Source organism: Anolis carolinensis, chromosome 4 (assembly GCF_035594765.1).
Source record: "Anolis carolinensis isolate JA03-04 chromosome 4, rAnoCar3.1.pri, whole genome shotgun sequence".
In the NCBI taxonomy this organism is placed as follows: domain Eukaryota; kingdom Metazoa; phylum Chordata; class Lepidosauria; order Squamata; family Dactyloidae; genus Anolis; species Anolis carolinensis.
Window position 1 is genome coordinate 17,389,698 of NC_085844.1, and position 18,045 is coordinate 17,407,742.

The following is an 18,045-nucleotide window of genomic DNA, read 5'->3' on the forward strand; positions in this document are numbered from 1 at the left end:
CCTAGGTTAGTTTCAATGTGGGCCCAATGTCATATTGTTTCCTAGTATAAAGGGCAAAAACTCCATTGCATCCACATGGAATCCAACTGCGCTGACAGAAAGATTGACATCTTTCAATTGCATTTGAGGACAGAAACCTCTGGCACCTTTTATTGCTTCCTACTCTCTTGCAACATCTGCTGTCTGAGGTGGACAGCTCACTTTGCCCCATTGCAGGGCTAGTGATGGATAAAATAGGAATAGATAACAATAATAATACTATGCTTTTGGATTTAACACAGCTCCAATTTTCTCTTTGGAGTGACCACAAAGAATCTCCGTTCATCACAGTGTAGTGTGCTTCCAAGTAAACATGTTTCCAAGTAAATATGCACAGAGCCAAGTTTCATAAATGATAGGTCACAGTACGGGTCAGTAGAGGAAAGCATCTCATTTCCCATTCTATTCTGACACCATTGGGATTTTATCACACTAGCCTGTAGTCTTGTTGCAATAATATCACATAAGCACATAGAAATATATTGCTTTAGTGCTTCCTGCCCATGTTTGTCCTACCCCGTTGTGGCGTTCTCCACAAGGCCACCTTCTACTTCACAATAGCAGAACTGCAACAGAAAGAAATTATTGCACAACAAAGAGTGGCAGAACAACAAAAGATGTATCACCAAATATAGTACTAAAGTCAGAAAAAATATAGTTTGGAAACCACTTCAAATCTTACTATTTCATGTGTTTTAAGAACATGTGGGAAAGAGAGCTATGAATTGGTTCCATCCCCACAAAGCCCTCTATTACCCAGACAGGAATAGCTGAAGAACAAACCTACACATTGAATTCACCTAAACTGGTCCATGTGACCATGGATCTTATGTGAAATTATTAATTCAGCATAGAATCCCAAATCTGGAATACATGTAGGTTTTTCCTTCCCACATCTGTTCAACGTGCGAAATGCAACAGTGGAACCTGAGGGGAAGCAAAAGGCAGTTGAGGGCAATGTATGCAGTCCTATATTATTTACCAGCTGTGCCCTGCCACGCGTTGCTGTGGCCCATTGGAATTGCACTGAATAGCTCCGGTTTTGGGGGTTTTTTAGGCCCTGTGGAGGTTCGTGACGTGATATTTTGTGGTTTCAACCTCAAGGCATGGATGATGGATTGTGTTGTGAAATTTCGAGGTTGGGGGTGTTTAGTTTTGTTGTTTTGCTCGGTGCCAGGATTCCATCAATCTTTTATATATATAGATTATTTAACATGGGCATGGAAGACTGGATGAAACTAATTTTCCTATTTAACCTAAGAATAAATTGGTATGCTTGGGGCTGATGGGAATTGGGGTTAAAAGCCACAGGTTCCCCAAGTTCTTCTTCAGCATATGGAGAAATATTTTCTGAAAAGGACTCTTCTCACTTTGGAATCCAGGAAAAAGGGGCATCTGATACACATACATCCCTTAAGCCTACGCACTGTTGTATCGGTTGTTCATTAATCCCCAACATTTTGCACACTTTGGCCAAGCAACATCAAACTGTGGTGAAGATGGTAAATGTTACTGATAAGGAGAAACGTTCAGGATAGGACAGATGGAGCAGCAGCACTTTGCTTTTGCCAGATACAACTGGGAAGGACAAGATTATACGTCATTCCTTCTCTCCTCTCTGCTGCTGAGCTGAATACAAACTAATTTTGCACTTTGAACTCAGTTGTAGAATTTGAAGTAAGCTGAGGAAAAAAGGGAAGAAGTGGGAGGAGGAGAGAGAAACTGGGGTGCTTTAAAACAGCTGAAAAAGTAGAGTGACTGAGAATCAAATAGGACCCTCCCTTCCAAATTTGGGCAGTTTGGTGGGTACAAATGGAGATGTAGAAGCAAATTACTCAAGAGCCAGGCATTCACAGTAGAAACAGCAGCAGCACTCTGAGATCATCTAACCTAGATACTATCAAAGTAGAGTCTCGGTTGTGGAAGTACAACTAAACTGCAACATAGGCAAAAGAGAAACTAAATTTAAAAGTTAAGCATGATGGTTGGAATCTGAATTGTTTCCTAAAAATAACAGCACGATGCCTCAGGGAATAAATGAGAGTGAAGCAAGTGAAGGTTAAATTTCCACATCTCTACAATTATTTGCAAGAGAGCCACAGCTCCAGTAGAAATCTGAAAATTCTTCATGTTTTTGGGGAAGTAAATCCAAAAACGGAAGCATCCAAAGCCATAAGTTCTACCACATGCTTATAGTGTGGCTTAATATTCCAGCATGTCCCTCAAACCCAACACAGATAAATGGATTCAAACTGCAGGAAAAGAGACTCCACCAAAACATTAGGAAGAACTTCCTGGTGGTAAGATCTGTTTAGCAGTGGAATATGCTGCCTTAGAGTGTGGTGGAGTCTCCTTCTCTGGAGGTCCTCAAGCAGAAGCTGGATGGCCATCTATCGAGACTGCTTTGCTGTGTATACTTCCAAGGCAAAAGGTTGGACAGGATGGTTCTTGTGGTCTCTTCCAACTCTCTTTCTATGGCTATTCTAGCCATTCCATGGCTAATGACTAGACCATGGAAAGCATCCATACAATCTTCCTCATGTGTTCATTGAGAATGTGAGAACTGGGTGCAGTTGCACTTGACAGTCTCATTACTATTATTTATTTATTATTTATTTACAGCATTTATATTCCGCCCTTCTCACCCCAAAGGGGACTCAGGGTGGATCACATTACACATATAGGCAAACATTCAATGCCTTTTAACATAGAACAAAGACAAGACAAACATAGGCTCCAAGCGGGCCTCGAACTCATGACCTCCTGGTCAGAGTGATTGCAGTGATTCATTGCAGCTGCTCTCCAGCCTGCGCCACAGCCCGAGCCTACACTGTGTTGAAGCACCAATTGACCACAATCCAATGCATCAGCAGTCTTTAATGTGAGTAGAAGGAGACCCATTAGCCTGGGTTTCATTAGCTTAGATCTGAGCCACTATGACCCCATTACATTACGTTTAAGGTCACAGAGATCCAATGCATATGCACTAAGAATTATGGCCATTGAGCAGACTTACATTGGAGCATGGCCAACAGACTTATAACAGAGGTGATATGATTACTCCTCTTGTTTTCCCCTCTAAGTTATTATTTGAAGTTATAGAACAGTATAGTTTGCACGTAAAGCAACATTCATCTAAGGAATGTTAGCGTAAAATAAGCTCTACCAAAAATATCCCTGTTTGGAAATCAGATCTTAAACAGTATTGACCCAAAAAAAGGTTGAAATCTGTCTCAACCCCTTCTTGTGTTCAGCTTCCTTTATGCTTTCCAGTGAAAATTGCCAGTTTGCTTCATTTTTTTTCAGCATTGTGCCTGGGACTGGAATTAAAAAAAATAAAGTCCATTCATTTTACAAATATCTTAGCTAGCATTTATTATAAGTGTTCATCAGAGCCCTTTGGCCTGCACATGAAATCCAGGCATGTGATACAAGAGAGAAACAGATCCTGGCTTTGCGTTTACTCAGATTCTCAGACATGTTCTAAAATTGTACCGAAGAAAGAAACACTATCCCCGATTGTGGCCACTGGTTCATTTGCACCATTGATTGACTGTGTGCCCTCTTCTCACCCTACAGCAGCTCTCAGCAGGATGTAATTCAAGCAAGTTTACTGGCAATTGGACAAATGGGGCTCAGAATGCAAGCAGGGGATACGTATGAATCGTCAATAGTCCAGAACATAAAGTTTTGAAAAACCCAATGATAATCTCCACCACCACAGTGAGAACCATCAATACCAATTCCCACTTTGCTGTCTGGCCATAGGCAAAAGCCAGCAATGTGTACAACTCTCTACTCCAGAAATCATCCCAAGAAAGCCATATAATAGGTTGACCTTAGGGTTTCTATACATTGGAAACAAATGGAAGGGAGTTGGCTGTGTTTAGATTAAAGAGGAAAAGTCAAGAGGGGGTATGATGCCATATTGAAGTATCTAAAAAGATGCCACATTGAGGAGGGGGCTTGTTTTCTGCTGCTCTGGATGAGGCCAAATTTAGACTAGGGCCGCAGATCTAGAGGGTCCATGCCTGGCAAGCATTAAACTAACAGCCCAAAGTTCCAGATTTGAGAATGCGCTCACAAGAGTGAAGACAAGCAACAGAAGTTTCATACAATCTGGCCAGAAAGGATGCACATACGGCTGATGCCAAAATGTACAAGCATACTATGCAATACAGATATCAGTTAACTGTTTTATTTAAACAGTTAACTGCTATTCAAACTTCCCGCTCTGTTTGTTTCCCATTCTGATTGGTCAGCAGAGAGACCAGCCTGAAGCAGCACCCTGATTGACATTGCCGTCTCTGCCAGGATTTCCCTGGCAGAAAGGAGAAGATGGAGAAGGACTGACCTGGGAAAAGCAATCAGCTGTTAGGAGGCAGCTCTATCGAGAGGAAATGAACCTTGGAGAAGTCTATTGTCTATATCAGGATATATAAATGAGTCCTTAATTAATTTTAATTGTTTTAGTCTCTAATGAGGATGAAATTTCTTTGGGAAAAACAAGGGCGCGGGATCCTGACCAAAAGGCGATGATCTTCTGTAATTAAGCCAAAGAAGTTTAAGAAGTGTATATATTTAGAGTCTCTGTTTCCACAGCCAGCCATCTCTCAGCCCAGTTGAAACAATCACCTGAGCTAGTACCAGACAGCGATATCAGATTAGGAACGGAAGCCGCCTACTGATCCAGATGTGTATATAATGGCTTTTATTGCCACTTTTGTCCAGGGTACCTGCCCAGCTCAAATATTCAGGAAATTCCCCATTGGGTTCAGCAAGAAGGTGATGATTCTTGTGGCAGAAATCATATTATTTAATATAGATTTAATACATTTAAGGGTAAAGCAGGGAGCAAAGGATATAAAATAGGAAAAGAGTTACATTTTATTAAAGGGTTGGTGAACAATAACGTCTTTGAATGAGATTCGCTGCAGATCCTGTCCATATGTGCACTGATACAAAATGGTAAGTGTCAATATGATTTCTCACAATGTCTGGACTGATGTATCAGCAACCATATTTAAATACCTAAAGTTTTTACCAGTGCTTTCCTACTGAAATCAATAGAAACACGGGAGGTGGGGGATCTTACCATTTACTGGATAATGCCACAGACTTTTTCAGTCATCCAGCAGGCTCTCATTTGTAAAGAGACAACGGAGAGATTATTATATCCAGGTGGATTTATTTATTTAGCCCTTTATTTAGATTTCCTTTCCTGCCCAAGTTCCAAAGTTTGCAATATACAACTTTTTCCTCATTTTATCAACATTCCTGTCAGAAGACCTCAGCTGGAAATTACTTCCCTTTGGCCACCCAGAGTGTTCATGGCCGGGTGAGGATTGCATCCAAGACACTGTGAAAATATCAGGACGCAGTAAGAGTACAGTATATCTGAAAGGGTAATAACTATAGATGGAAATTAATCGTGTCACTATGGATATTTTCACTCAAAATGATGAAACAAAATTCTGGAGAATCTGGTCTTCTCATTATCACTGCGCACCTGGAGCTTTGCCCATTTTACCAGCACTTTGACTAAGAAGAAACAAAGCAGGAAGCAACGGTTAATCTACATGGAACTAAGGCTGGATCCAATAATCCAATTCAAAGCAGATAATCTGGATTCTGAAACTGGACTATATAGCAGTGTAGATGGGACCTAAGAGGAGAATAATTAGATTGCAGACATCTTCTTGTGGTTGATCAGCCAGGGTCCGAATCTTATTGATAGTTCCAACTTCCAACCCAATCAGAAGACTGAATCAATGGGATTTATTTATGCATGGAGACACTTTCATTAGCTGATTCCAGTGGTGTCCAATCTTTGGTCCTCCAGGTGTTTGGGATTCCAACTCCTAGAAGCCCTGGCCAGCTTATCTAATGCTCAGGAATTCTGGAGCTGAAGTCCAAAACATAGGCTGGACACCGCTGCGACCTATTCCAGTTGGGACTAACCAGTAAGATTCAAGGCTAAGACTCTGGAATTGTGTCTTATCATTGTATGTAAACACCGCCAACTCTGACATTGACCATTTTAAAAAGACTAATTCTGATTCTTTAGCAGGAATTACTAGTATCTGCTCCTCATTCAAGAGCCAACATCTGAATGATAACTATAGATAACCAGAGATCAGTCATGGAAGCCCATTGTATGACCTTGGGCAAGCCACACTCTCTCAGCCTCAAAGGAAGGCAATGCCAAATGCCCTTTGAACAAATCTTGCCAAGAAAGTAAGGGTCACAATAAGTTGAAGAAAGTAGGCTAAAGCCTACAAAAGTTAATGCTACCAACTTCTTTCTCCCAGTCGCTAAAGTTCTACAAGATCCCTTTCCAGACTCATACAGCTATATTTTGGGATTCATCTGTTAATTATGAATAGTGGAAAGCTAATGATAATACAGTAGAGTCTCACTTATCCAACATAAATGGGTTGGTCGAATGTTGGATAAGCGAATATGTTGGATAATAAGGAGAAGCCTATTAAACATCAAATTAGGTTACGATTTTACAAATTAAGCACCAAAACATCATGTTATACAACAAATTTGACAGAAAAAGTAGTTCAATATGCAATAATGTTATGTTGTAATTACTGTTTTTACGAATTTAGCACCAAAATATCATGATGTATTGAAAACATTACTCAAATTGGCAAAAGCATATGTTCGCCATCCCATATGGATCCAACAGTGAGACAACAAAAATATTCTGCAAGGTCCACATCCTTACCCTAAAGAGTGAAGGCAGCCAAAGGAAGATCAGGTTTCCAAATGAAGATTGCTGTGAATTCATTAGTACACTTGGTAATATTTTGTTGGATAGCTTCTTGCATCATGATTTCACATTTTCTTTACCAGGCATTATCCCTGGATCAATAATTCTGCATACAAATGAGACCTATAGCATTAAAGTACATTGGTAACATGTGATATCTATAGAAGAAATCACTGTCTTTCCTGAGGAAGACTTCTCATAATCCAAAAACATCTCCAAAAAAGTAATAAAATTACTAATAAAAAATAAAAATCCCCAAATATCTCCATTTCATGAGAGACAAAGCCATAATTATAAACAGCCTTCTGGTGAAGATTGGCACAGCTAGACATCAAGGGAACCCAGGCCATTGAGACATCTAGGTCAAAGTTCAGAAGAGGTTTGCTGGAGTGAGACCTGGACAAGATGCCTGACTCAAGTGGTCTCGTGGTTCAAATGAGTACAGTTCATGACACAGTATAACGTTGCAGATGGCAAGTACGGTATCAAAATATATTATATCACATGAGCGGATCTCATGCAATACTCGTCCAGACATTTAGGTTGGGGTGAGAAAAAAAGCTTATGGAAATCTACAGTTACCTTTGCATAAGTTTTCCCCCCAATTGAACAGCCATGGAGAATGCTCACTTTTTATAGCTAGGTCATCAAGTTCCTATTTATAAGCCTCTGTTTAATAATTAGGAGAAGACACAACAAGCTAGATTACACCTATTTGTCCAAAGGACGTATCTGATCTTCAAAGCCTAAGAATACAGAATGCAAAGCAGATGCGCCTTAAGTATAAATGGAGGAGCCCCCAGTGGCACAATGGGTTAAATCCTTGTGCTGCCAGGACTGCTGACCGACAGGTTGGTGGTTAGAATCTGGGGAGAGTGGGTGAGCTCTCTCTGTCAGCTCCAGCAGGGACATGAGAGAAGCCTCTCACAAGGATGGTAAAACATCAAAAACATCCGGGTGTCCCCTGGACAATGTCCTTGCAGACAGCCAATTCTCTCACACCAGAAGCCAATTGCAGTTTCTCAAATCAGTCCTAACACACACAAAAAGTGTAGATGAAAAACGTGAAAATCTCCGCTCTCCATCCATCTAGCTCTTTAGACTTTGATTGAATTATATTGTACAGTAGAGTCTCACTTATCCAAGCCTTGCTTATCCAAGCTTCTGGATAATCCAAGCCATTTTTGTAGTCAATGTTTTCAATATATCATGATATTTTGGTGCTAAATTCGTAAATACAGTAATTACAACATAACATTACTGTGTATCAAACTAATTTTTCTGTCAAATTTGTTTTATAACATGTTTTGGTGCTTAATTTGTAAAATCATAACCTAATTTGATGTTTAATAGGCTTTTCCTTAATCCCTCCTTATTATCCAAGATATTTGCTTATCCAAACTTCTGCGGGCCCGTTTAGCTTGGATAACTGAGACTTTACTGTACTTAAAACAAAGGATAGTCGCCTTCTACTGTATAAAGCAGGGGCAGCTTATATCCCATGGTACATAATAATATTTGACACCAATTTAACTGCCATGTGCTGTGGAATCATGGAAGCTGTAGTTTAGTGAGGCATCAGCACTCTTTTAATGAAGTTTGGCACCACTTGAACGGCCATGGCTCCATGCTATAGAATCCTGGGAGCTACAGTTTTACAAGATCTTTAGCCTTTTCTGCCAAACTGTGTTGGTGCCTCACCAAACTCCAAACCCCTGGATTCCATAGCATTGAGCTATGGCTGGTAAAGCACTATCAAAGGCCCCTACTTTGCCCACTTTCCACAAGGAACTAAAAACCTGGTGGTTCCGGCAGGGTTTTGAACAAGATCAGTCTCATTATTCAACAAAGCAGACCCTGCTCTGTACATTAATTGCCTTTTGGCCCTATGATATGCTGTACAAGTTTTAGCTATTCCTTAAAATGGACCATGTCAACCCGGCTCGACTACTGATCCCCAATCCCTAGATGGAATGTTCTGATTGTAACTATGTCTATTTTAACTGAATTGTTTTGCCTTGCTATGATGTTGTTTATTATGTCTGTTGTGTTAAGTTGTTGTATGTTGTTTTTGACAATTGACTGTTTTGCACACGTTGGAAACCGCCCTGAGTCCTCTCGAGGAGATAGAGAGGTATATAAATAAAGTTTGTTATTGTTGTTGTTGTTGTTGTTAAAGTGTATCAATTCTACAGTGTGGGTGCACCCTGGGCAAAGGAGGACATATGATAAGCCTATTCTAACATGATAAGGGCTTCGTTCCAGTTTTTAAGGAAATGCCACCAGTTTCAGTAGTTTGGTTGTCTTCTTTAAATACATAAACAGATCTGCCCATGCCCACCAGACAGAACAAATTATTAAATTATAGTTTTATTAGGCTGATCGGACAAAGCAAGAAAGTTCTAGACGTTTACGACTGTTTACAATCTTAGAACTACTGGTTCATGTCAGGGCTCCGTAGCTGTTTTGAGCCTGGGCTTTTGTAAGCGCCCTGTCCTTCATTTTCACGTCTATTTTTGCATGTAAACATTTGCCAGAAAAACACCCTTGGGGCATGCTCAGTCGAGCAGCGCTCTGTTCACCTCCTTGTTGCAGAAAGCAACTGGAGAGTCACATGCGACAACACAGTGAAAAGTACATGGGCAACTATTCTTAGTCCAGGAATGTATACAGTGCCTGGTTTCGATCCCTCGTGAACCAGCCTTCGGAGAACTGTGACAGCACCTTGACACTAAACAAATCCAGAAATCACCCCCAATGAACCTTTCACCACAGAAAGCACAATCTTGAGAGCTTTAATTAATAGCTTTTATTCTTTTTTCTTCTTTTAAAAGTCCTCTTATGCATGATCTAGCCATGGAAAGGCTCAGCAGGGAATAAACAAGCCAAAGCGACCGAAGGCAGGGGAGGAATAAGGTAAACATTATCCGTCACAATTTTCACTGTGAATGTGTGCAATTAGGTCTGAGAGTTTTGTCTACTATGTGTATTTGTCCCCTTCAGTGTATTCAAAGTATGCAGAATAGGTGGTTTAATTTGTTAGCAGCTGTTCCTCTTTCTCAAGAGTTGCAGAGACTTATTTTTTAAAATAACAAAACCTTAAAGAGTTGCTTTTTGAAAAACGCAAAAGGCATTTGGTCTATATTGTCAGTGATGTGTTTGTTAGGTATGGAATGCTATGGAACTGTGGACAATGCCAGACATTTGCATCAAGTAAAGTTCTTGTTATTCATTGATATGAAAGCAAAAGCAACTTGGGGTAAATATATATTGTATACCATTTTCCCCCTCCTAAAGATTCCTTAGCAGTGGAGTTGTGCTTATCATTGCCAGAATTGCATTCTTTGGGAATGACTAAAGAGGAGGGGAGGGGACTGAGAAAAAAGATACTAAACTATAAGAATTTGACTGAAAAATCTAATATCCATAGAGATGTTTATTGTGAATAAATTGTTTGCTTTGGGCTCAGTTCAGTAATCATCAGTATGGTAATTTTGCACAATCTATTTCAAATGATTTTTTGAAAGCTCTATATTTTACTGATCAAGCTGTCATACATGAGTATCCCCAGAAGTCCTAGTTAATACTTGGCTAATTGTATAAAATAACATGTTGAATGCCATTTTCTTCATTTGTGTGGTCTCTTGGGTTTTTTAAAATTTTTGCACTAAATGGACACTATTTTGAAAAACCATTAAATTGTCATCCTTGCAGACAAGTATTTTGGGGGAGAAACCCACACAACCACTGAGAATTCATACTTGGCTGCTGTTGACATCTTTTTGGTTCTGCTATGGAAGACAAGACCTCACAAGACCTCCACTTCAAAGACCAAGATTTCTCCAACGAACTGCTAAAGCAGCTAAATGTTTTACGGCAAAACCGAATTCTAACTGATGTTGTCCTCTGTACAAGCGACATTGAAATTCCTTGCCATAGAAACGTTCTTGCCTCAAGTAGTCCATACTTCAAGGCCATGTTTTGCAACAACTTTAAGGAGAGCCACCAGGAAACGGTCAATCTCCAGGGCATAGATTCAGGCATTCTCCATTGTATTATACTTTATGTCTACACTGGAGAGATAGTCATAACAACAGAAAATGTTTTCCATTTAATGGAGGCAGCTTCCATGCTTCAGTATACAAAACTGTTTGAGGCTTGTTCGGCCTACCTCCAGGACCGGCTTACCCCTGAAAACTGCCTCAGTTTGATTAGGCTTTCCGAAATCTTGCATTGTGACACTCTCAATAAGAAAGCCAAAGCAGTGGCTCTGAAATATTTCCCTGAAGTAGCCACTTCTGAAGACCTGAAGGAGTTATGTGCCTTGGAGTTGATAGAATATCTTGGGGATGATGAGTTATGTGGAGAGGAGGAACAAGTTTTTGAGGCTCTCATGACTTGGGTAAGGCATGACCTCCAAGCAAGGCAAAGCTACATTCAAGACTTGTTCAAGAAGGTACGGCTTCAGTATGTCCATCCAACCTTCTTCTTCCACTTCATCGCCAACAACTCTCTCATTCAGTCATCCCCTGCTTGTAGAGTTATGCTGGACCTGGCAAACAAGCAGATGTTTTCTTTATATAGCATCAGTGCTCCTGAGGTCAAACCCATGTGGCATGTTCCTCGGAGATATTCCTATCAGGAGTTCCTCCTCTTGGTTGGTGGCCGCAAAGACAACCAACAGACAACCAAAGATGTCTTGCTGTATGATGAGAAGACAGGCCAATGGTTGAGCCTTGCCAAATATCCATTGGCTCTTTACAAGGCCTCTGCCGTGAGCCTCCACAGCAACATTTACCTCCTTGGAGGCATTCCCATAAGCAATGGGAAGAACCAAGTCAGTAACCATGTCTATATCTTCTCACTCAGACTTAACCAGTGGAGGCTGATTGAACCCATGCTGGTTCCACGCTATTCCCACAGGAGTGTCGCCTATAAAAACTACATCTTTGCCATTGGAGGCATTGGAGAAACCCAAGACATCTTAAATTCCATGGAAAGGTATGACAGCATCTACAGTGTTTGGGAACATGTGGCAAACATGCCGGTCGCTGTTCTTCATCCAGCGGTGTCTGCCAAAGACCAAAGAATCTACCTCTTTGGAGGAGAGGACATGATACAAAACCCTGTCCGTTTAATACAGGCAAGTCCTAAATTTCACCATGTCACCTGTTCTATGTCAGCTGTGTATTTCTGGAATTGTGAGACTGTGGATGAATAAAAAATTTAAAGTTTGGCAAAATAGGTAGTTTTACTATAGCCTAAAACCAAACAAAATGCCAAAATGAAGGATAATTTTATTTCTTCACAGTTTTAGAAGCCCAGAAAATGGCATAGAGCAGTTAGGGCCTAAATACCAGAGCCTATCCAATCTAAATTAAATAGGGTCTGTCCTGGTCAATACTTGGATGACAGACTCTACCACCCCCAAAAGTGGTGTAGGGTTTATTTCAGAGGAATGAACAAGCAAAACCTTAAGAAAATCCTATGAAATTTATGAAGTTGCAAGAAGCTGTAGGTGAACTTGAAGACACATACACATATACACAAAATGGGCAACTGCCGAGTTTATGCTGATCGCTTTCAGTCCTACAATTTGTAGGTCAAAACCTTAAATAGGATCCAGGAGTTAAACAGTTTAGCCTAGGAAGCAGGAGGGTAAGAAGTTCAGCAAAGGTCAGAAAACCAGCCAAGGAGGCAAGATATAAGACTCCACAGGCAGCTATTAGTTTTTAAACTACTAAACAAAACCTTAGTTGACCGTGAGACAAACATATTGTCTTGATTAGTTGCATTTTGGAAATAATAGGTATAAAGGTAGTGGCAGAAGGTCATGAGGAATAGAGGCAATTAGAGTGTTAGAGATGCCAATCTTAATAAAATATTCATGGGAAATCTCTGTTTCATATAACAGAATAGTATTGCCAAGTGTTGTGAAACCAGATGTCAAACAGATGTTTCCAGAAATAAATTGTAGGACCCTTAGAGTTTATGGCTGTTTTGTGATTTAAGCTACTGCTATGTAAAGCTTAAACATTACCAGTCCTCTGGGTCAAATACTTTCACACTATGCTACATGGAGTGGTTGATAATAATCTAAGGACAGCCGGTAATTTAGATGTTTCTAAATGTGTAGTAAATGGAGCAAAAATATATGTGCTCCTCATTCTAGCTTCAGATGTACACAAATAATATGTGAACATGAGAGGGATTGTACTAGAACATGCATCAGAACTCGTTCCATAAGTCTCCTTAAATGAATCAAGATAAGGAAATTTTTGTTCCTATTTTGACAATGGAGTTTGCTAGAAATTGTATTGCTAGAATTTTGTATTGCTAGAAATATTCCACCCAAATCTAAAAATCCATATCACCTCTTCTGTATTTCCCAGGTCTACCACGTGTCTAGGAACATGTGGTTTCGAATGGAGACAAGGATGGTGAAGAACGTCTGTGCGCCAGCAGCTTTGATTGGTGACAGGATTTATATTGTTGGAGGTAACATTTATTTACATCTTTGTAAATTATCTTCCAGGCTAGAATTATTTCTCTACCACTGTCAATCTAGTAAATACCGCATAAATATTGTGGAGTGTCTTAAAACTAGGTGACTTGTTTTGTGCATCTTCAAGGTAGAACAAAGATTAGGAGTACAACTCACCATTTATTTCCTTCTATCATAACAGAGACTAGGGATATATTCCTCTCCTTTTTTAAGTTTTGTCTGAAAATGATAGATATTTTAAGGATGAATTAACCAGAAAACAAGTTGTCCACACCAAACTAGTCCTTTGAGATATTACAGAATACTTCCATAGACATGTACATACTTTCAAGCATAAATTTTATATTACAGTATTATAGGCCTTTCTGGCTCCTGCAGTGTGATTCTATGACATGTGCCTGGACAAAGTATAGTCAAAATATAGTGTTCACTATATCACTGTGATTTCAGATATCCATGGGGATTCTGGAAGTATGTCCTCTGTGTATACGGAGCCTGTATCACTCAACAGGCTCCTCCAGTCTTCCAGAAAGGCTTTTTGAGCATGTGAACAGCTGCTGGTGTATCTTGGGAAAACTAAGTGGATGGAAGAAACCTCTTCCAAGATCAGTTGTTATGACTACGTCCTAACCCCACTCTTTTAGTATGTTTGAGTCTGGAAAAAACTCCTATCTCCCATTTGGATTTTGTCGGTTTGACTTTCAAATAATACTGGGCGCTAGTGACTCCGATCTTGGTTTTAAACCAAAATGTAGAGCCAATATCCTCTATACTGAACCCTTGGTTGTTGTTTGCCTTCAAGTCATTTCTACATATGTTGAGCCTAAGGTGGGCCTATCATTTGATTTTCTGGACTCAGAGTTTGTGACTCTTCTAAGGCCATCCAGTTCATTTCCAGTGCTGAGCAGGGAATCGAACCCTGGCCTTCAGAGTAGTAGTCCAAAGCTGAAACCACTACACCACACAGTGCCTCTACTGTGCTGTACTGTGCTACTCTACAAATAGGTAAAGGTAAAGGTTTCCCCTGATGTTAAGTCCAGTTGTTTCCGACTCTGGGGGTTGGCGCTCATCTCCATTTCTAGGCCAAAGAGCCGCCGTTGTCCATAGACACCTCCAAGGTCATGTGGCTGGCATGACTGCATAGACGGCCGTTACCTTCCCACCAGAGCAGTACCTATTGATTTACTCACATTTTTGCATGTTTTCTAACTGCTATGTTGGCAGAGGCTGGGGCTAACAGCAGGCACTCATTCTGCTCCCTGGATTCGAATCTGCGACCTTTTGGTCCGCAAGTTCAGCAGCTCAGCGCTTTAACACACTTTGCCACCGGAGGCTCTGCAAATAAGTTCACCCTAAATTAATTTTACAACTCAGAATCTATACATTACACCTCATAGGCTCCAAAGGGTCTAGATGTGGTCCCATGATCTGAGCATCCTCATTCTTACCACTATCTAGAGCAGTGGTTCTCAACCTGTGGGTCCCCAGGTGTTTTGGCCCACAACTCCCAGAAAACCCAGCCAGTTTACCAGCTGTTAGGATTTCTGGCAGTTGAAAGCCAAAATATCTGGGGGCCCACAGGTTGAGAACCACTGACCTAGAACTATAATTCCCCCCAAAGTATCATCAACTCAATCAAAAATAAATCAATATGTAGAACTGACACAGATTACAGCATGGATACAGCAAACTAAAAATGAACCACATTGCCTATGGGGAAGAAATCCTAAACTATGAGGACACCAGACATGAGAAAGAAGACTTTTAAAATCTTGAAATGTATCTGTTCTGAATCAATGTGGCAGTAATTCAGCTGACAAGCTTAAGGCATAAGCGTTTTGGTTTACTTAACAAAGCACACAAACATTTCATCTAATTTCAAACATAATTCATTCTCTTTTAAAGTGGAGAGATTTATGGCCTATAAGTTTTCATTTACCAAATAAGTATGTCATAACATCATCCATTTGTTCCTGGCTTATCAGCAACTGGGACTGAAGAATTACAATAATAACAAACAGATTTTGTGTGTTTTTCTTGAAAAAAGTGCATGCAATGTATTCCAAGACTCTTTTGCGGGGTTTGCATCAAAACAAAGCATTGCTTGTTGGCCCAAGTGATGGGACTCTTGGTTTTAATTAAACAGTGTCTTGCTTTTTGTTGTTATCACCTACTGTCTCAACTTATATGAGTTCTGAGTTGCATGATAAAATAACTAGTAATAACGGTGACTATGGCTCTATATGTGTTTTTCTCATTCACAATTCCTCTTCTCCCCTAGGGTACACCAGACGAGTAATTGCTTATGATACAAAGGTCAATAAATTTGTCAAGTGTGCAGATATGAAGGAGAGGAGGATGCATCATGGAGCCACGGTCATCAATGAGAAGCTCTATGTGACAGGAGGTCGCTGCCTTACCATTGACAATGCCATCGAAGACTCTGATTCACTGGATTGCTATGACCCCAGGCTGGACACTTGGGTTTCCAAGGGGCGACTGCCACACAAACTCTTTGACCATGGATGTCTGGCACTACAGTGTGTCCCTTACGCCAAGCTCTGCGAGAGCAGAACAGAAGGAAAATGAGTCTTCCTTTCTCAGTGCAAAAGGCCCAGGTTACTAACCATTTGGAAAATGCTGGTAGAGTCTCATAATGGGAGGCCTCAAAAAAGATCTGCAAATAGGATATGCAAGTCTCTGGTTCCAGGTCCCATGTCTTGTTCTGTTATGAGGAAGAAGTGAGGGGTTTACCTAGGTTGGCAAATTTGGAGTGAAATTAATGGATGGCAAATGGCTTCTCGTTTCATTATATAATTTTTATATTTTTTAACTTTAAGGTGATCATTTAAATGTTCTATCTCAAACATCAAATGTACTGTATTCTCTCTCTAACCTTCTGTGGACATTCCTCTCAACTCCAAATTCTGAGAAGCTGTGACAGATAAAGCAAGATCAGACATCGGCAACAGATTTAATGTTGATTCTGTTAGGTCTATGATCTTAAATCTAAGTATTCTTGCTTTCTGAGAATTCTTTTCTCCTTCAAACAATGGAAAGAGCTGGGCTTTTCATATTCCATTTATTAAGGGAAGGTAGAGCATCACTCCATACCATGGATCCCTTCCTTGGATGAGCCTGTTTGACATTGGTAGCTTACCCCAGATGTGATATGATAGTTGGGCATTGGTAGGCTATGGTTGACATTAGTAGCTTACGCCAGATGTGATATGATAGTTGGGCATTGGTAGGCCATGGTTGACATTAGTAGCTTACCCCAGATGTGATATGACAGTTGGGCATTGGTAGGCCATGGTTGACATTAGTAGCTTACGCCAGATGTGATATGATAGTTCGGCATTGGTAGGCCATGGTTGACATTAGTAGCTTACCCCAGATGTGATATGACAGTTGGGCATTGGTAGGCCATGGTTGACATTAGTAGCTTACGCCAGATGTGATATGACAGTTGGGCATTGGTAGGCCATGGTTGACATTAGTAGCTTACCCCAGATGTGATATGATAGCTGGGCATCAGTAGGCCATGGTCCCACTCTACCAGGAAGAAAGAGTTGGTAGGCTTTGGCATAGAGGGAAAGTGAAAGACAGGGAACAGCTTGAGATATACTCCAACTTGAAGGCATTAGCCATCTCTGCTATAAAAGAAGAAGTGGTAGGTTCTGGAAGAGAATCATAGAATCATAGAGTCATAGAATAGTAGAGTTGGAAGAGACCTCATGGGCCATCCAGTCCAACCCCCTGCCAAGAACCAGGAAATCGCATTCAAAGCACCCCCGACAGATGGCCATCCAGCCTCTGTTTAAAAGCTTCCAAAGAAGGAGCCTCCACAACAATGAAGAACAATGACAGCTTGTGATCAGATTCAGGAACAATAGATATGTTGAGCTGAGAAAGATGGTGGGAGATGAGGATGTCAGAAGATAGTGAGGCTAGCCTCATGTCAGGAGTCTATTTGTTCTGTTCCTTGCCTCACGTTTCTGTCTTTTTCTTTTCCGCTGTGGGGTTTAAGGTTTTCACTTTACTTCACCAGGAGTTACTAAGTAGGTGAGGTGTTATGACTAGGTTCCTTGTGCCTCCAAGACATTTCCAACTCATGGCAACCCTATCACCATCAGGCGTTCATACGCAGGGATGGATCTAAGCGTGTTGTTTTCTTTATGCTATAACGTGTTTATAATTTTAATGCACTTCCCATTTCCTTTTGCCTAATCAGACCTGACAGAATTATGAAATAAATAGATGCAAAGATAAACATGTATTCCAGCTTTGCCACTCTCCTTTTTTCTCTCCTTCTCTCCTTCCTTCCTTCCCTCTCTGTTTGGTCTTGACATTCAATAATGAGGATACAAGGGGAGTCAAAATCAATGTGAGGTTTGAAGTAAATTATGAATGGAGAGTTATTTATCACTATTATTTAGCATCAAACTCCAAAAGAGCTCAGTACTAGGGTACCAGACTGCCAGAAGGCACATCTTCATCTTCAGAAGATCTTATGAACCTTGACTTATGATATCAAGATCTCTAGGATTTCAGTCAGAAATCTCATTGGTTGAAGGTTAGATATAGCCCGGTGAGCTTTATCTTGATAGTGATAATTCAGTCTTGTAACTCTTACAAAATGAATGAAATAATAAGAGAGTACAATATGGTTACTCCATCACAACCCGAGGTAACATATTCCATTGTTAAACAGATCTTG

The 18,045-nt window shown here is 40.4% G+C and overlaps 1 protein-coding gene across 1 annotated transcript; it reads left to right on the forward strand.

Moving 5' to 3' along the window:
* Positions 1-9,364: 9,364 nt before the first annotated feature.
* Positions 9,365-17,604, forward strand: klhl38 (kelch like family member 38). The gene is made up of 4 exons (XM_003219412.4): positions 9,365-9,736; positions 10,535-11,963; positions 13,213-13,318; positions 15,607-17,604. The coding sequence occupies exons 2-4, from the start codon at positions 10,614-10,616 to the stop codon at positions 15,912-15,914; spliced, it is 1,764 nt and encodes a 587-aa protein (XP_003219460.2). The 5' UTR covers positions 9,365-9,736; positions 10,535-10,613; the 3' UTR covers positions 15,915-17,604.
* Positions 17,605-18,045: the final 441 nt, after the last annotated feature.

What these genes read in the sequence shown, in the direction of transcription:
- klhl38 (XM_003219412.4), top strand. Translation starts at nt 10,614, where the DNA reads ATGGAAGACAAGACCTCACAAGACCTCCACTTCAAAGACCAAGATTTC. An exon ending in ACCCTGTCCGTTTAATACAG is followed by an intron (nt 11,964 to 13,212) that starts GCAAGTCCTAAA and finishes TGTATTTCCCAG; the next exon opens with GTCTACCACGTGTCTAGGAA. An exon ending in CAGGATTTATATTGTTGGAG is followed by an intron (nt 13,319 to 15,606) that starts GTAACATTTATT and finishes CTTCTCCCCTAG; the next exon opens with GGTACACCAGACGAGTAATT.